General features: G+C 37.6%; 1 protein-coding gene across 8 annotated transcripts in view; it reads right to left on the bottom strand.

The window, feature by feature from the left end:
* MBTPS2 (membrane bound transcription factor peptidase, site 2) overlaps window positions 1–16172 on the bottom strand; it is a 47826-nt gene that overhangs the window by 10745 nt on the left and 20909 nt on the right. For 2 of the 8 annotated variants that reach the window (XR_008746964.1, XM_027778933.2), the window contains exons 8-9: window positions 15546–15640; window positions 13389–13584 (exon numbers count right to left, since the gene is read on the bottom strand). Coding sequence is in view for 5 of the 8 variants with exons in the window: in XM_027778933.2 (XP_027634734.1) it covers window positions 13389–13584; window positions 15546–15640 (291 nt within the window). In the remaining 3 variants the exon portion in view is untranslated. Of the gene's footprint in view, window positions 1–256; window positions 6291–7498; window positions 7656–13191; window positions 13257–13388; window positions 13585–15545; window positions 15641–16172 lie in introns of those variants that run through there. The other 6 variants (XM_055802697.1, XR_008746963.1, XR_008746965.1 and 3 more) reach the window with 6 other exon arrangements.

Below are 16172 nucleotides of genomic sequence, written 5' to 3'. Positions count from 1 at the left end.
GGCACTTCTGTTGTAATTCAAACTGTTACTGAGATAAGCTGGTAAATAAGGAAAGGAAGGGGATGGTTATTATTAATTTTAGGAGTTGGTCAGACATTGGAAAGGACAGGGATACCTTGTGGTACCTCGTCACTACCCAGAGAAAGAATACAAATTACATATGAAGAGTGTAAGAATACATGAGAGAATATGGTAATTGCCACAAATAAGGAATTATGTTACTCTTACTTTAATTTTAAAAACAGATTGAACCACATTAACAATCAAACAATGAATTTATTTGCAGGATACATTTATCATACATAGAAAACAATACTTATTGTTTGGTTGATTTCATAGAGAAAAAAAGCAAAACAAAAACACAATACATTATTCAAAGTGTTCCATTTATTTGTTAGCTGACATTTTCAAAATGAAGCTTTTTTTCTTTTTTTTCCTTTTTTTTTTAAAAAAAACTATGATTGTGAACAATGCATAGTGGGAACAAAGGGTCTAGAAACCTAACATTCCACAGCTGTGAGTCAGTGTGAAAAATAAAGCTATGTAAAGGAAAAAAACCCACAGTGAATTTCAAAACAATACATATTCCATTGACAGACTTCAGATAAGATCATATAAAATCTAAAAGCAAAGTTATGTAAGGAAAAGAGGAATTTAAAATATTAATAAACAGCTTGGGAAGGAAACCCCCCAGATTTCTCTAGTGATGGCTTGGAAAGAGCCTCCAAACTTTCAAACTAGTATTAAGTGGAGGTCAATTACACTGTGATGCCGCAAAAACCAGCCTAAGATGAACACCTGGAGGTGGGAAATATCCAAGTCCATTTTACTAAAATAAGCTACAAGTACCACATACCACTTATTCAGCACATTTATCAATGGAAAGACAAAGTGTTTTTTTTTAAAAAAAAAAGTTTGATCACTTGTCACTGAATGACTCAGTGAAGGGCTGGAAAACATATCTGCATGCTCTGAAATGTTAATTACAAGTTCTTTTCACGTTTCATGCCAATGCAAATGGAATGAATGGAACTGCAGTGTCATATCCTGCTCTTTGTTCCTGTCCTTTCACACTGGGTCAGCAGTGTGAAGGTTTCATAAAGCTGCCATAAACTGAAGTCCTTCACTGCCCTTAAGTCACTGCCATCTGCTCTTCACATGATCCTAGTGGATGAGTCTAAGGAACAAGAGTCACAGAGCTGCCGTTTTCTGGCAGTGCCTAGTACAATGCTTCCCAAATGCTGCATTAATATGCACCCCAGGCAACTCAGCCTGGGGTTAAATAACTAATCTATATATAGTATTACATGAAATTCAGGATAAAGAGGGTATAAACCAACTGCTAATATTGGATCTTACTTGAGTTAGATTCAGCTTCCTTACTCACAAGGTCATAAGAACAAAGCTGAGGCAAGACTCGTTGTGGAAATTGGTCTGAATGCAGGGGTATAGAACATATTTTACAAATAACTATTTCTTTCCAGGGTTTAACTCACATTTCTTTAAAACAGTTAAATACAGACTAGGCTACATAAACATTTATAACCCTTCTTCATCTGTCATAAATGATATCCAGATACAAATTCAGATCTTTCAGATAGAAGACATGCAGCATTTATTTAAAAAAATATTTACTACAGGTCAACCTTTGCCATCATGTAAAATGTACAGGAAGCTATGGGGAAAGTTGGATTGTTGATGTTCTAAACTGAACAAAAATATATCCTTATTTCAAGAAAGCTGAAACACCTTCACTACCATGGGGAGGTCTGTCCTGGAAACTATTTCTTCAGTATACTCTACACAGCCTCACTCATCCCAGTTATTCAGAACAGCACAAACAGCAGCATTTAGAGAGTGATGGATTCTAAGGTTGATCTCTTTTAGTTGCCCTGAAAAATCTGTATTTACCATGCTTGTAGCTGAGGCTTCAGAGAAAGCAATAAACATATTTTAAACATCAGCTGAACAAAACTCGTGCAGCTCTGCTTATTATGTCCATCGCTTGTCTTCTGTTAATAGAGAAGTTACATCAGTTATGGGAGAAAAACATAACTGCAATTTTAAAACCCAGTGAAAGCCATGGAATTCATAGAGAGAAGGAAAAAGAAAAAGGTCTACATTGCAAGTATGGAGGACTGCTGTTAAGTTATCCCTAAAAAAGCAGCATTAGAGACTGTGGCTGTGTATGTGCCTATTATATGTATGTATGCATGTATATGCATGCATATACACAAACGCAGAATCATCATCACTGGAAAAAACAACTGTCAATATAGTTGGTTGTTTCATTCCAAATAAAAAGGATGAGTGAACAGATTTTCCACTGTGGCTTATAAATTTGGGCTGACTAATCTGCAAGTTTGTCTATACTTTTTCTAGTGGAGTCTCTCTCATGTAACTTGTACAGAAGCAAGCTGGTATAAATCTCCTAAGTTAGCAAAGAGTGTAACATCCCACATGCTGAGAAGTTAACCATTTTCATGTCTCATCATGCATTATCAGAACATGCTATAGAAGTCTTTGCTGATATAAAAAAAAATTCTCATAGAAAATCAGAACAATGATTATAATAATGAAATTATTCTGGTAATTTTCAAGTAAAAGCTACGTATAGCACTTCTCAATGTTAGACATTACTTTTTCCATCTGATACAGATTTACAATGTATAGTATATATAAATAGTAGTATCCATCAAATCTTTTAAGAGTGTTCTGTTTTATACTCCAGTCAATATGCCCCACAATTATATTGGTGTATTCTGTATTAAAGAATACGTTACATTCCGAGGGGCTAATTAGAATAAGAAGTGGCAAGATTTCATTGTAAGGAAAGGCTTCCTTTTAATTTTGACAAAAACAGAAACTGAAGAAACATTGCAAATACTCCAGAGTAAAAAGCTAACAAAAAACCCCTTGTGCCCTTCTGTGTTCTCTCTTGCTAAACAAACAAACAGAACCCCAGCAAACCCCCTCCGATTAACTGTACATATGGCACATGCTTATCAGCATGTAATCTGTACGTTAGGATTATGGGAGAACGAAATGGATCCACTGAACAACTTTTTCTTCAGAGACTGGTCCAGCTTAACTTTTGTCCACAAGTAATCTAAGATGTGCTTAGATGGGTCACCCATTCAAACCCAGTTTGCTTAATGTCTTGATTCAAAGCACCTGTACGTACCTAAATCGACCCTTATTCAGTAGAATTTCAGCACATGGAGAAATGGACCCATGAATTATTTCTAAATAATTCTAGTACTCTCTCTCCCATGTAAGATAACCAGGGTCTTTACAGCATACTAATGTAACCATAACCAATGTCTTCTCCAATCTCTTTTTGACTATGAGGTCAAACACAGTCTGAAGTTCTACTTAGAATAAATGTGGCTTTCACCGATTATGTAAAGTGAAATAAACTGGATTTAGTTTATTTTGATAAAACATCATGTTTTGGTAGCACTTTAAATAACCAGGAACAACCTGCTAGCCTCATTATAGCAGATGTAACTTGTGTATGTTAATTCAGAAACTTTGTTTTTTTCAGATCTCTTGCCTACATCTCCAGGAGAGGTACTACGCTAAAAGACTGTCCCAAGCAGTTGTAGTCAATATGAATATCTGAAGTATCAAACTTGAAATGCTGCTTCACATAATATTTCTGAAATCACCATAGATGCATTTGTTGTTGCTTTAGATAGTAAGACAGCACTGCAACTCTGATACCTAAAAAGCAGCCGTTTTGAAAAGTAAATATCCTGCCTTACTAAATTGCAGTAAAACTCTAAGTGCAAGTTAATTTTGTGCACTGTAGACTGGACAAGACACAGAGACAGAGGAAAGTGGCACACAGCCACTGGAAGGAAGAGCTCAGATTAGTAAGCACCCACTTAGGTGAGTGAGCAGTCTTCTCTGAGCCGGGCTTTGTGCAAGAACCAGGCTGTTCCCATCCCTCCTAGCCCATCACAACTGCTCCCCGAAACCTCTATATGTTTCCAGGAGTGATGATGAGTTAGACTTTCAGGGTGTCTCCAGAAGAAAGAGAAGCCCCCTGGCAGTTTCCGATAGTTTGTTTTCCATTTCTTGCACTATTTATGACTTTTAACAGTCCCCAAAGAGACCAACTCAGGCTAGATTGCCTGGAGGATTTACTCTCTTGCTGGGATCTGTGACCACATGCCTGGGTTGAAATGATCGAAAATGAGAGGCATGGGCCTGCCACCCCACAGAGGTGAACTTTTAAGAAGCCCACCCAGCCTGTGACTGCACTGGAGAGGTAAGTAAACTAACACAACAAACAAACAAACATGCTTTTTCATTACTGCTTGCAACATCTTGAGAAGAATACATCTTAAGGAAATGTGAAGGCTACTTTGCAAAAATACAGTAATACATCAGTGGGCAAATGTGAACATCATAGTTATTAATCTATGCGGTAGCACCAGGAGCTGGGCTCAACCCCACTTTTAACATTACCCAGGCTTTTAGTTCTAGTGTAAAGAGAATCTGTTACCTGGTCATGAATGCTTGGGTACTGCCTGCAGGCCGGTACCTGCGAGTTTAGCTTCCTCTTCAGTTCCTAATGGAAAGGCCGTTTCTGTAAAGGAACTCTGAGCTGCAGCAGCTCCTATGGGAAGCACTGTATGAGCCAGAAGTTGCAGGGCATTTCTCAACATTTTCCTATTGCTAATATTTAGGTTTCCAAACTTGAGCATTTTTTGGTTTTGTCGTATCAGCCTATTGAGGCAAGGCGCTGATTGAACCCGATTTATATAAACTAGGAAATATATCACAGGAGGACATGACAGTCAACATATAATCCTATTGGATACAAAACATTACAGACTTAAGGAGCTTCGAAGTATGTCAGACATACTTCAGTCAGCAAAACGCTGTCTGTTCTTCCACTGTTCATTTAAGAACAAGGATATGGTCTGTATTCATTTCAGAAAGCAAAGCCAAATGTTTAAACAGTTCAATTCACAAACATATTCTTCCTCTAAACAATTCTGTTCCAAGACCAGCTTCAGATAAACATCTTTGTTAGCTATCTTTGAACAGAATGCATCCTAGCAAAGGAAAACAACCCTTTGAAAGACAGAGAACCATCAGTGAGTTACTGTACATATTACATGCATAGCATCAGAAGATAAGACACCATAAAAATAAACAGGTTTCACTTTTATCTGTAAACAGGTATAATACAGTGTTATTTTCTGAGTAAAACAAAACAAACATTATTATCACTTAGGAATAATTGTGCACAGCATACTTCAGCACTCAGAAGCTAAATTTCAGTTATCTTATATGTATTGCTGACAAATATTGCCTTTAAAAAAATCTTCAGCTGCTTATGATAACATAGAACCCAATGTGTAAGAAGCAGACATGTGGGCTTTGTTATGCTCCCACACGCCTCATTCTCAACAGACGTTGGCACTTCTCATCTACATCCTGAGGACAACATGCTTCCAGTCATTTTGGCCAGCTGAAAAGGAAAGCTACTAACCCATATGGCCTCTCTCTCCTCATTAACACATGGTAAGCACTTCTCACCATTTTGAGATCAGACTTTAGGCTTCTTAGAGTCCAGTTTGGTAGAATAACAGATCAAAAAAACAAAACAACACTCAGGACTATGCTGACTGGGAAATGAGCAGAGCCCACACAGATTTTCTGAAAATTATTCAAATTACAAAATAAAACCTAAGTATTTTATTCTCTCACTTTACAAATGTTTGAGGCCAAATAATTCCCTTATTTTGAGATGTAAATTAATGAAGTCTTAGGCTTTTTCCTGTGAAACTTTACAATGCAATTTCTCCAAAATTAGTACAGTGCTTAAAGAGTATATAAAAAGTTTCCCACTGCTTTTTATTAGATTTCCCATGACCACAGGCAAAACGTTTGTACAGTTTTAAATTAAAACAGCAGCCACCAGCGAGTATTCTTTCAGTGTCATTTTAAGGGAATTATTTCAATTTCAGTACTGAACAAGCTTTAAAAGGCAGTGGGTTCATTATTTTTGTGTACTTTGAGAAGTGATGGAAGTGCATCAAATGTTCTACCGTGCTGTCACCATCCAGAGTCCCAGCGCAACATTGGCAGCCAAAAGTGCACTACCACCAAGCAAAATTAAAAAGCCAACAAGCTCTCTGTTTTGTTTTTCTACAATCAGGGAGCTCAGAGTGGCTTCCAGGAATGAATTTAATATCCACTGACCATCCAAAGCAAAGCAGGGTACAGCATTGATAACTGCCAGTGCTCCTGACAGTGAAATTAGGTACCTGGTTAAAATTAGTTAAGGTTCATGGATAATATCCAAGAAAATGTAAACAAAAATTTAATACAAAACTTTTTTTATTTCGAGTATGCAGAAACATAGTTATTTTTTCAGCTGCCATTCTGTTTCACAGAAATTATATGAGTGCAATGGGTTTTACACCATAACATACCAGCTCAGCGAACTGCCTTTATAGATTCATTTGTTTTTAAGCACTAGGTTTGGATACTTAACAACCTGTGCTCTTCACAACACGGATGAAAGCAGGAGACAGCAAATCCACACTTAATAATGCCCATTTTCCTTCCTTGGTTTGTGTGGTTTGGAGAAAGGTTATAGCTCTGACACCACACCTAAAGTGAGAAATCATTCTAGACCTATGACCTAAGTATGAAATAATGATTAGGAATATTTTCCAAAACACTCCCTTGCTGAAGTAAATGGTTAGAATATAATTGGAAATCTGGCCTCTCTCTCCTACGTACCTGTTAGCTAGAAAAGTTGAGTGGTTTTCCGTACATGCATGTGCATGTGAGAATGAGGCAAGGGTAGGCATTTTTTATTGTTGGTAAAGGATTGCTAACTCTAATACCTACCTCCATCCTATAATGGCCAGACAAGAAGACACATTACTCAGAAAGCAGCTGGGTCAGTGTGAACGTTGGTGTGTTCCCAGAAAAGGGGAGCTTATGTAGCTTCTTTACTCTAGTTTTATGGACTACACTGTTTAATTGCTCTGTAGCCACACATAAACACTTCAGTTTCTAAGGCTAAGGGTTCTTAGATTAGCCATATGCAAGCCTACTAATTTTTATGTATGTGTATATATATAATCCCATTTTTAACTGAATTATCATCCTGCTTTTTGAATAGGCTAAGTTTCTTTTCTGTTGAAGAAAAAAAAAAGGAACTATACACTGCTATTTAGTTCAGTATAATGACTCAAAAATCATAAAACTCTGACATACCAAAGCTAGCAATAACATCTCATTTGTCCTGCTATAAATTCAGGCTTACTTTGATTTTCTCAGAGCTGTTAAGAATTACCCTCAAGAAAGAGTTAAAAAAAAGCACTGATCAAAATCTCCTGCTAAGCACAAGAAAGTGAGAGATTTCATTCTGAGCTTGGCAAATGGACAATAATCAATGCAGAGATGGAAAAAAGATGTCAAACCTCTACAGAAATGTTTCAGAGCATCCTGTCTAAAAGGATATCCAATGGAAATTTTGCTGTGTCACCAAATTCCAAACAGTTCCCTTCTTGCCTTAAGAGAACAAACATACTTCAAAGGATACTTGCAAAATGTCTCTATCACCACCGGCAGATCAATGCTTAGAAAGTTTTGTCGTGGTACAAAACTGCTGAGACTTACTGAAATGAAAATAAAAAGATGCACAAATCATGAACAATCATTCCAATATTATAACATTTATGAATTTTAGATTATAAATTTGCAGAAAAATCAGATTTCAAATGACATTTCTTCAAAGACAAATAACCAATCTAAAACCAGTTTTGCTTGGGTTTTGTTTTCAGAAGAATGCAGCCATTAAATATTTCCTAAACATGGTCACTGTCATAGTAAAGTCACTCCACAGAATACAATTAGCATGATTTCGGTAAAAGTAGATCTATATTTTCAGAGGCAACTGGACATCTGTAGTCATAAAGACCACACGGTGTAATAGAAGTTCTTTTCAAAGAAAAACATACAAAAACAGATTATAGTCACCAGACTTTTTCAACATATGCAGCACACATGTATACATTCATACTGTGGGTGCACACATGTACTTTTCTCCAAAGACCAGAAAATTCTTCTCTTGCAGTACCTGCAGAAGAACCACCTGACCTGAGACTGAGCTCATGTTGTATAGGAGTGGGGCAGATAGAGAGCAGAATTCTGGACTCACTCTGAGAAAGCAAAGGCTAGGAGATGATGCACAGCTGCATTACATATCTTAACACCAGTTAGCCAACACGTAAATAGCTTCTTTTTCTGCCTTCATATGATACTGTAAGTGACTCCAAGATGCAACTTAGTGCAACTTAAAAACCTAGGAGGTGGGACTCAGCATCCTTCCTATAAACAGTGACTGGAAAATTGCAGTGTCAAGCACCACATGACCTTGAAACACTTCCTTAGTACTGTAACTTCTTTGAAGAGGTGCATGAAGCTTCAGCTGACTGCATGTCAAATGTTTATGAGAGACTCCTCAAGAAAACTGAGGTAGCTTGAGACCTCCCAGAGTGCACTGTTAGTGCAGGGATGCTCCATCTGGGTTGTCTCATAAAAAGTCTTGATGCAGTCTTTCAAAGTAAACAGCAGTCTCGGTCTGCCAGCCTCAGGAACTGTTTGAAAGCATTAGTTCTGTGACAGCTGCAAGAGACACTTCTGCTACTAGAAGGCTCTACTCATAGCATAGCAGAAGAGGATTAGGTAAATTAAGGCACAATTAAAAATTTGCCTTTAGAATGAGCTTGCACAGTATCAACAATAGTCACTCTGACCCTGAAGAACAACTTTGGATGTGAGTTGAGGTCAGCCACAACAGCCTGAATTTTCCCTACCCACCTGGGAAAAAGTTATAGCTGTAAGAAATACCATCTCCACAGAGACATGTGAAAGCAAGAATTCAAATCCCATTCAAAACAAATATCCCTTGGGAAAGGAACAATTTAACCCACCCTTTGACAAATTTTAAAACCATAGGCTAAGAAATTGCTGGAACCTCACAGTACTAGCACATGACATACCAAAAGTGCTGCTAAGTACGTCTTAGTTAAGAGCAACATCAGATTTCTTCGGGTTCAATCAACAATTCAAGGACATGGAAAAAAAAAGCAACGGGAAAGCAGTCCCAAAGGCACATGAGGCAGAGAACTGGTCTACTCAGTCGCATAACAACATTTTCTTGTGTTAACAGAGGCCCTTCTGATGAGTGCAACCAGCAAACATACCATGGGATGGAGAGATTTGGATAGCAAGGAGTCCCAAAAAAGGTTTTGGTGTGGCAACAACCAGAAAACTTTACAATACCAAAACTACCACAGCTGTGCCAAGACAGCTTGAAAATTATATTCTTTCTTACCTTAGCTTAAGAAAGACTTTGAATTAGGGGAACCGAGAGAAAATAAGTAAGTCTGTTGGACCCCTGAGTGAAGAGCATAACAGACAGAAATCCTGGACACCATCCAGCTCAGAAAGTCAGAGGCATCCAAGTCAAATGATATCCAAAGTGATATCCAAAGCAAACAACTCATCAAGCTGAAGGCTGGTATCAGAACATCTGATCAGACCTCTTGTTCATGAGCTAAAATATCAAAATGGCTGAGGCAGCGAGTGTATTCAAAAGACATACACTGAAATACACTGTAATTTCAAAAGCTTGACTGCCTCCTGACAAACACCCAACGGACACAAACAAGTCACCATCCTGAACTTGAAGTTGTGCCTACATTGCAAATGGATCACTAATCTCCTTCCCTCTTTGTTACAACAAACCCTCTGTTGTCCCTGACAGCCACTGGACAGGGATCTCAACTCCAAACCTTGCTGCTAAAGCAATCTCCAAAACACAAACTCCTCACGAAGTTGCTGGACCAAGTGCTAGACATTGTAACATGAGGCAATGAATTTAGTGTCTGTAATGGATCATACCTAATGGCAGCAGGGAAATCTGTCCGATGAATAATAAAAAAATTACAGAAATTATGTTCTCCAGGCTTGTCTTCAAAAGACACTGCTGGAAAGAGGGGAACAGCAGTGAGGCTGGGTGAGAGAAAACAGTCATTGTTTTCCCACTCTAATTAAACAATTCTTTGACCTGGAATTAACATTTCTTTTGTTGGCTAATGCTAGATGATGTTGGCAAATATTGTGAAGAATGCACAATGGACACAATTTTAATTAGAAGTGATTTGGAGACTAGGCTGACCAAAGCGCTTTTCAAAACCTCTTAATGGGGGAAAGGGCATGTATGCCATGGCAGAGAGGGAGAGGGACAGCACGGCATGAGATATCCCTGTGTGGTCTCTGGAAGAACTACACATGTAACCTTTTAAATATGGGTTGAAAGAAAAGAAGCATCATCCTCAGCAATAAGGGAAAGCAAGCACAGAAATACTGAGAAACCAGATTGTACCAGACAGACCTTCATCAGGGATTATGGCTTTTGTTGCCTAAAAAACTTCCAGGAAGTGGCTTTTTTTGTTTCCCCCAGAAGACTTGGATACAACAGAAGCAGACTTGTCCAGTCTAGGGAAATTATCTTCTAGGTAAGTTCCATCTTCTTTTCATGAAGTAAATCTTGCAGGTTTCGATCCCTGATGAGTGATGCAGATGCAGTAACATTCAAGGATATGATCTCCCAAACAGCATGAATTCCAAATGTGAATGTTAGTCACCAGATTATTCTCAACCAACGAGGGGCAGAGAAGGAAGCCAAGATTTTGCAATACCAGAAATGACATGAAGAAATGAAAAAGCCCATACAAAATAAAGAAGACACACTGCAAAGTTGTATGACAATAATGACAGTGCCCTCCATTTCAACCTTAAATAACATCTGTCCAAACAGGGAGAGCCTCTAGAGCATTACTAGCCTGCAATAAGAAAAGTCTAAAAGTCTTGAGTAATACCACATGAATTAAACCCATGGTAGGGATTTATATTGGATTACATTAGATACTTTTTACAGAGACAATGATAATTAAAAGGATTAATAAATATGGCCATCCTAAACAACATGCATCCCTAATAATTTCTTCTGGTTTAGTTTTGGCCAATTCTCCAGCAACGTAAATTCGTTTAGGATTATGAATCTTTCCAGTTGGGTTTTTTAATTATATACTGGAAACAGGAGCTATATATGGTATCCATATCAACAAAACCATTTTTGCTAGGATATTTTACCTTGAGGAAACAGAACCATTCTAAGTAAGCTGTATAGCCTGTTTCTTGTAAGTAGCTAATATGGATATAAGTTTTTATCAGGAAGGTAGCTTCAAATGAAAATATGAAATAATTACTGCTTCTCCATAAATCAGGACTATCATGACAATACAAGCCCAAGTAGAAAATAATACATGCATAGCAGTAGAATGTTTTTCAAACATTACTTTGGTGACATTTCTAGAGAAAGTAAAGTCACACAGTAGCGCAACTCCCTTATCAGGCTGTGTTTTAAATGTAGTACTACTCTAAAAGTAATGTACCCTGCAGGCATTAAGATCACACTAAAGAATAATAAGGCATTTCAATAAAATGCATTCCTATTTCAAAATTCACACAGTAGAGGAAGAAACTATTTTCCTTTCCTAACTGTAAGAAAATGGTTACCACATTCTGATCAGTCACACTTGGGAGGGGGGAAAAAAATAATCAAACCTGTTGGCCCCAAGACAGAATTGTACAGTGCAAAGTTAAGTCTGAAATATTTAGAAATTGTTTCATTGGAATGCATGGAACTCTACGATGGTACAGTAGACTATCTGCTGCCCAAACCAGGATCCCGTAATTTTAGCTCTTGTGTTTTTCCAAGGGGAACATAGAGCACAGGTTGCATTTGCAGCAAAGTTTGTAATAAAATCAAGATTTTAGCTTTCAAATTAACACATTCAGTGTGCAATACCTAAAGTACAGTAAATCACTTTAAAATTATATTCCTATAAATACACTGTATTTTCACACAGTAACTTCCTAAAGTAGAACTACCTCATTAGATGCAACAACATTCTTTTCTGACTTCTGACTGACAGGTTCAATTGTTTTGCAGAATTACCGTTCAGTAGGAAACCCTGACTAAAACTCCATTGCTCCAACATACTGGAAAAGAGAACAGTATCAATTGTTCTAGAGTATCTACAGTTTGTATTGTTACAGACCAAGAAAGGGAGCTTACAAAAATTATCAAACCCTACTCCTAAAATTTGTTGCTGCATTTGGAATAGACGCCATCAAATATAGAACAGTGTGTTGATATCACACAGGTAAACAATGTTTTCCTCCTAAGAGGAGGCAAGAGGGCAAAAGTCACAAGTGAAGAGATCACATTTTGTTCTTAAATGAGGATATAGTGTAAACAAGTAGAAATAAGTAATTCGTATCAAAATATGACCAGCACAGAAAGATAAAGACTTGCAGATTAATTAAAGATATGGTTATGCAAGAATGCTAATGGATTTACACTACCAGTTTTCATCACTGTTTCTCAAGCTCTTTTGTACCTAATTCCAGTGCTGGTTCAGAAAAGTACAATGCCTTGCTCAGGAGGTACTTCAAGATGTCTGAAGCAAATCTCCTTCTCTGAGGTATAGCCATCTTTGAGGAACAGACAGGTTCCTCACAGGAAGGAATGGTAGTTTAACACTTCACACTTTTTTAAGCCCATCTGAAGCTAATTTTCACCATGCCACTCAAGCTACTAAGCAGGGATGTTGATGAGTTTGTTCCTTCTTTCCATACTTTACTTGCTTGAAAAGCAGAATTACTTTTTACTTGTATATATGGCTGAAGAACATAAGCTTGCCTAAAGGACAACCATATTCCATTTCAAAGTAAGGAACTAAATGGTTATATGTTATTTGATTTAGGGCACTCAAATAAAGAAATAAATAATCAGAAAAAAACTGTGTTGTGAGTGTTCTTATGTCTCGGTAGTCATGGGAATCTGTCACAGATACTTGGGTATTAGGTGTGATTTCAGCAGTCATGCTAATATTCCAGGCAAGATGTCAGACCAAGATGCCCTAGAGATTTTACAATAGCTTTTTGAGAAGTTTATGTGTTAGGAAAATGCAGGTGCCTGGTTCCCATGACTAACCTGAGTGAGATCCGTTATAGAAAAAGCCCTTTCATACTCTTCTGAAAAAACAACCATCTCATGTCACATATGGTTTCTATTACCTTCGTAACTCATTGCACTGTGCACATTTCATTTTAGGCCTGAGTAGTCCATGTCTCTCCACTGGCTGTAACAACAAATGGATTCTGCATTAAACAAGTTAACTGACAAGCGCTCCAAGACCTTGTTCAAGCAGCCAGGCAAAGTAAATCATATTAGAAATCTCTTTTGTTAAGCTCTTTTAATAATTAATACCAACCTGTGTACTGAAGATGCATTGGGTGTCCTACATACAGCATATCAATATGGGGTGGATGTTTTACCCTGATTAGCCTTGTTTGGTTCTCTAAAGAAGGAGTCACACAAAAGCTTGGAACAAGGTCCTTCTGGCAGTCCATGTTGGTTTGACAGACTCTGCTGGCTTCAATAACTTTTCGTGCTGGCAGACAGGCATACTGCAAAGGGCATTTAAAATTTTTATCAAATTTAAACGTATTTTCCAACTGACCAGAATAAAAGGTACTATATATTCCTTTTTAAAGCAAAGGAAGTGTCTCACTGATATACTACCTGTCCATGAAGAGCCGAAATCTGCTTTTTTGGTAGTTTGTTTTTGGGTTTTTTTTTTTGTCAAATCCTGTAGAACCTCTGCCTGACACATATTCAACCTGTCATTCCTTTTTGGTGGAATGTGGAAGAGAGGGTGTGCAAATGTACCAAAATAAAAGTTAACTTTTCAAAAGGTACGCACGTGCACAACAAAAAAGAAAGACACCTAAACATAAGCCAGTGATTTCTAATGAACAGAGCCTGCATCAACAAACTAGTGACTTACTTGTTTAAGAGGTTTTAGTCTTCATTGATCTAAAACATCATTCAGCTGAACAAAACCTTTAGTTCAGCAAACCAATAAACTTACCATCTGTGTGCTAACTAAGAAACCATTCTCGGTTCAGATGATCACAAGACAATGCAGTGTTGGGTCCCAAGTCCTACCCATAACACTCTCTGCAGTCTTAGAGACCAGATCTTCCTTGCTCCCCACAGGCCAAACAGAGTACAGCAGAAAGGAACAGGAAATTGTTTTCCCCCCTCATGTCTCTTGTAAAAGCTCAGCGATCATTTCCCTTTTGTTCTTAAAACACAAGCAAGGAAAGTTCATGTACTGTTTGCCTTAGGAGCAAGAAAAAAAAAAGAAAGAAAAAAAAAAGAAAAAAAAGGGATATTCTTGCTTCTTAGCCTGATAGTTACACTCCCCATAAATGCATGAGTGTCAGACACTCTCCATTAACCTCAATACAAGCTCTTTCTATTCTAACAAGGGGGAGAGGGCACACTTTCAAATACTGCTGCATACCACTGCAAAGACTATTTAAAATAATTGTTCAAAAACTCACAGCCAGTCTAAGGAGCCTTGAAGGTCACAGGTTTCTGAATGCTTTTTTTTCTTCTCTGTTCTTAAGCAGTAGAAGAATGTCAAAGCTCAGTGGGGTAGCGATTTACCAAATCTTGCTGAACTCCAGAACGTTACCAGTCACTGTCATATTTCAAATGAACTGCTGGTCTCTGCTTAACTCTTAGTGGTTAAATACCACAAAAACACTCTGGAGTGGGATGTTTATTATTGCAAACTGTAAACATAGCAGATGTAGGAATAGGCTTATTTTCATTTCTTCAGGTATTTATCACTAGAGGTCAGAACAATAACAACTCATATGTGTAGAAAAGTTTACAGGTGATACCTGTGCTCTTTCTTTTGTAAAGAGAACTGTTAGAAAAATTCCACCACTGCCAATACGGATCACATACTGTAACAAACATTTCTGTGCTTTGATAAATCAAAACCCTACTGAGAAACTTTGTATGCTTCCACATGTGACAACAAATCAACATGGTGAAGAAGGAATCAAATAGATGCCCTGATTTTGAGAAACTGGGCTATCTCTAGGACTTTCTTGCATGTTTTCAGTTTAACCTTGAGAGCAGCACTGGTGGCTTCAGACAAAATAACGGAACAGTCCAGTGCTTTGCTTTGCCTATAGTCTCAGTACCTTTAAAGACTGAAGCATCAAATCAGCAATTTCACCTTGCTCTCAAAATTTGTCTTTTCTCACCAATATTCTACATCCAGCGGTGAAAACGGGAAAGGTGTCTTTCTGTCTAAAGGAATGAGGGGGGTATATGATCTTTTCTGATTCTTCTCGAGACTTCCTGATCGATCATGGGAAAACCCATAACCAATATTTTGGGGGGTTTCAGCTGTAAATGGGGAGAATAACATACACATCCACCTCTATTACAAACTGTAAGTATTCTTAAACACTTGAGTATACTGCATAAATGTTGGTAAATATTACTAATATAATTTAAATAATTTCAGATTTACCAAACAGAATTGGCAGTTTAAGTAACTTACCAGGTGGCTGTCCAAGTTATTACTATATGAAAAGCAAATGTCTGTGAGGCTGTTGTTACTGCAACATTCAACTGTGCCATCGAGTCTCCTATAGACTAAAGAACATAGGCATAGAGCAAACAATTAATAGTATAGTAACTTCCTGAAAAGAAGTTAGTCTCCTAACAAAGTAAAACATCCTGTAGCCTTCAAGAATTAAAGTAATTCACACAGCCTAGCTGTGGTTCAGTCACAACTAAAAATAAGCTTCACCACTTCTGTGTGTTAATGTCACCTGATTTCAATCATGTCACGTACTGATTTTTTTCATCTTAATAAATCTCCTTGAGATACTGGGGATCTACCACTGCAATATTCTGAACATTACGAGTTAACAAAATACTTTGATCCATTGTCTCCAACTTGCATCAGGGTTTGGCATATAAATTTGTTAGCTGCTACTGTACTGATTTCACTGGCTGGCTATGAAAATGACCAAAACTCAAAACATACTCTTTAAAACATGAAAGCCTTTACAAGATTCAGGTTTTGGAAGCTTTCCAAGCCTTGAAGGCTGCAAGAGTGAATAAACGATGTTTTAAACCATGACATAACTAGTCTGATACAGAATCTTTCTAAGGGCGTTCT

The sequence above is a fragment of the Falco peregrinus genome, chromosome 4 (assembly GCF_023634155.1).
Source record: "Falco peregrinus isolate bFalPer1 chromosome 4, bFalPer1.pri, whole genome shotgun sequence".
In the NCBI taxonomy this organism is placed as follows: Eukaryota; Metazoa; Chordata; class Aves; order Falconiformes; family Falconidae; genus Falco; species Falco peregrinus.
This window is presented reverse-complemented; position numbering and strand designations above follow the sequence as displayed.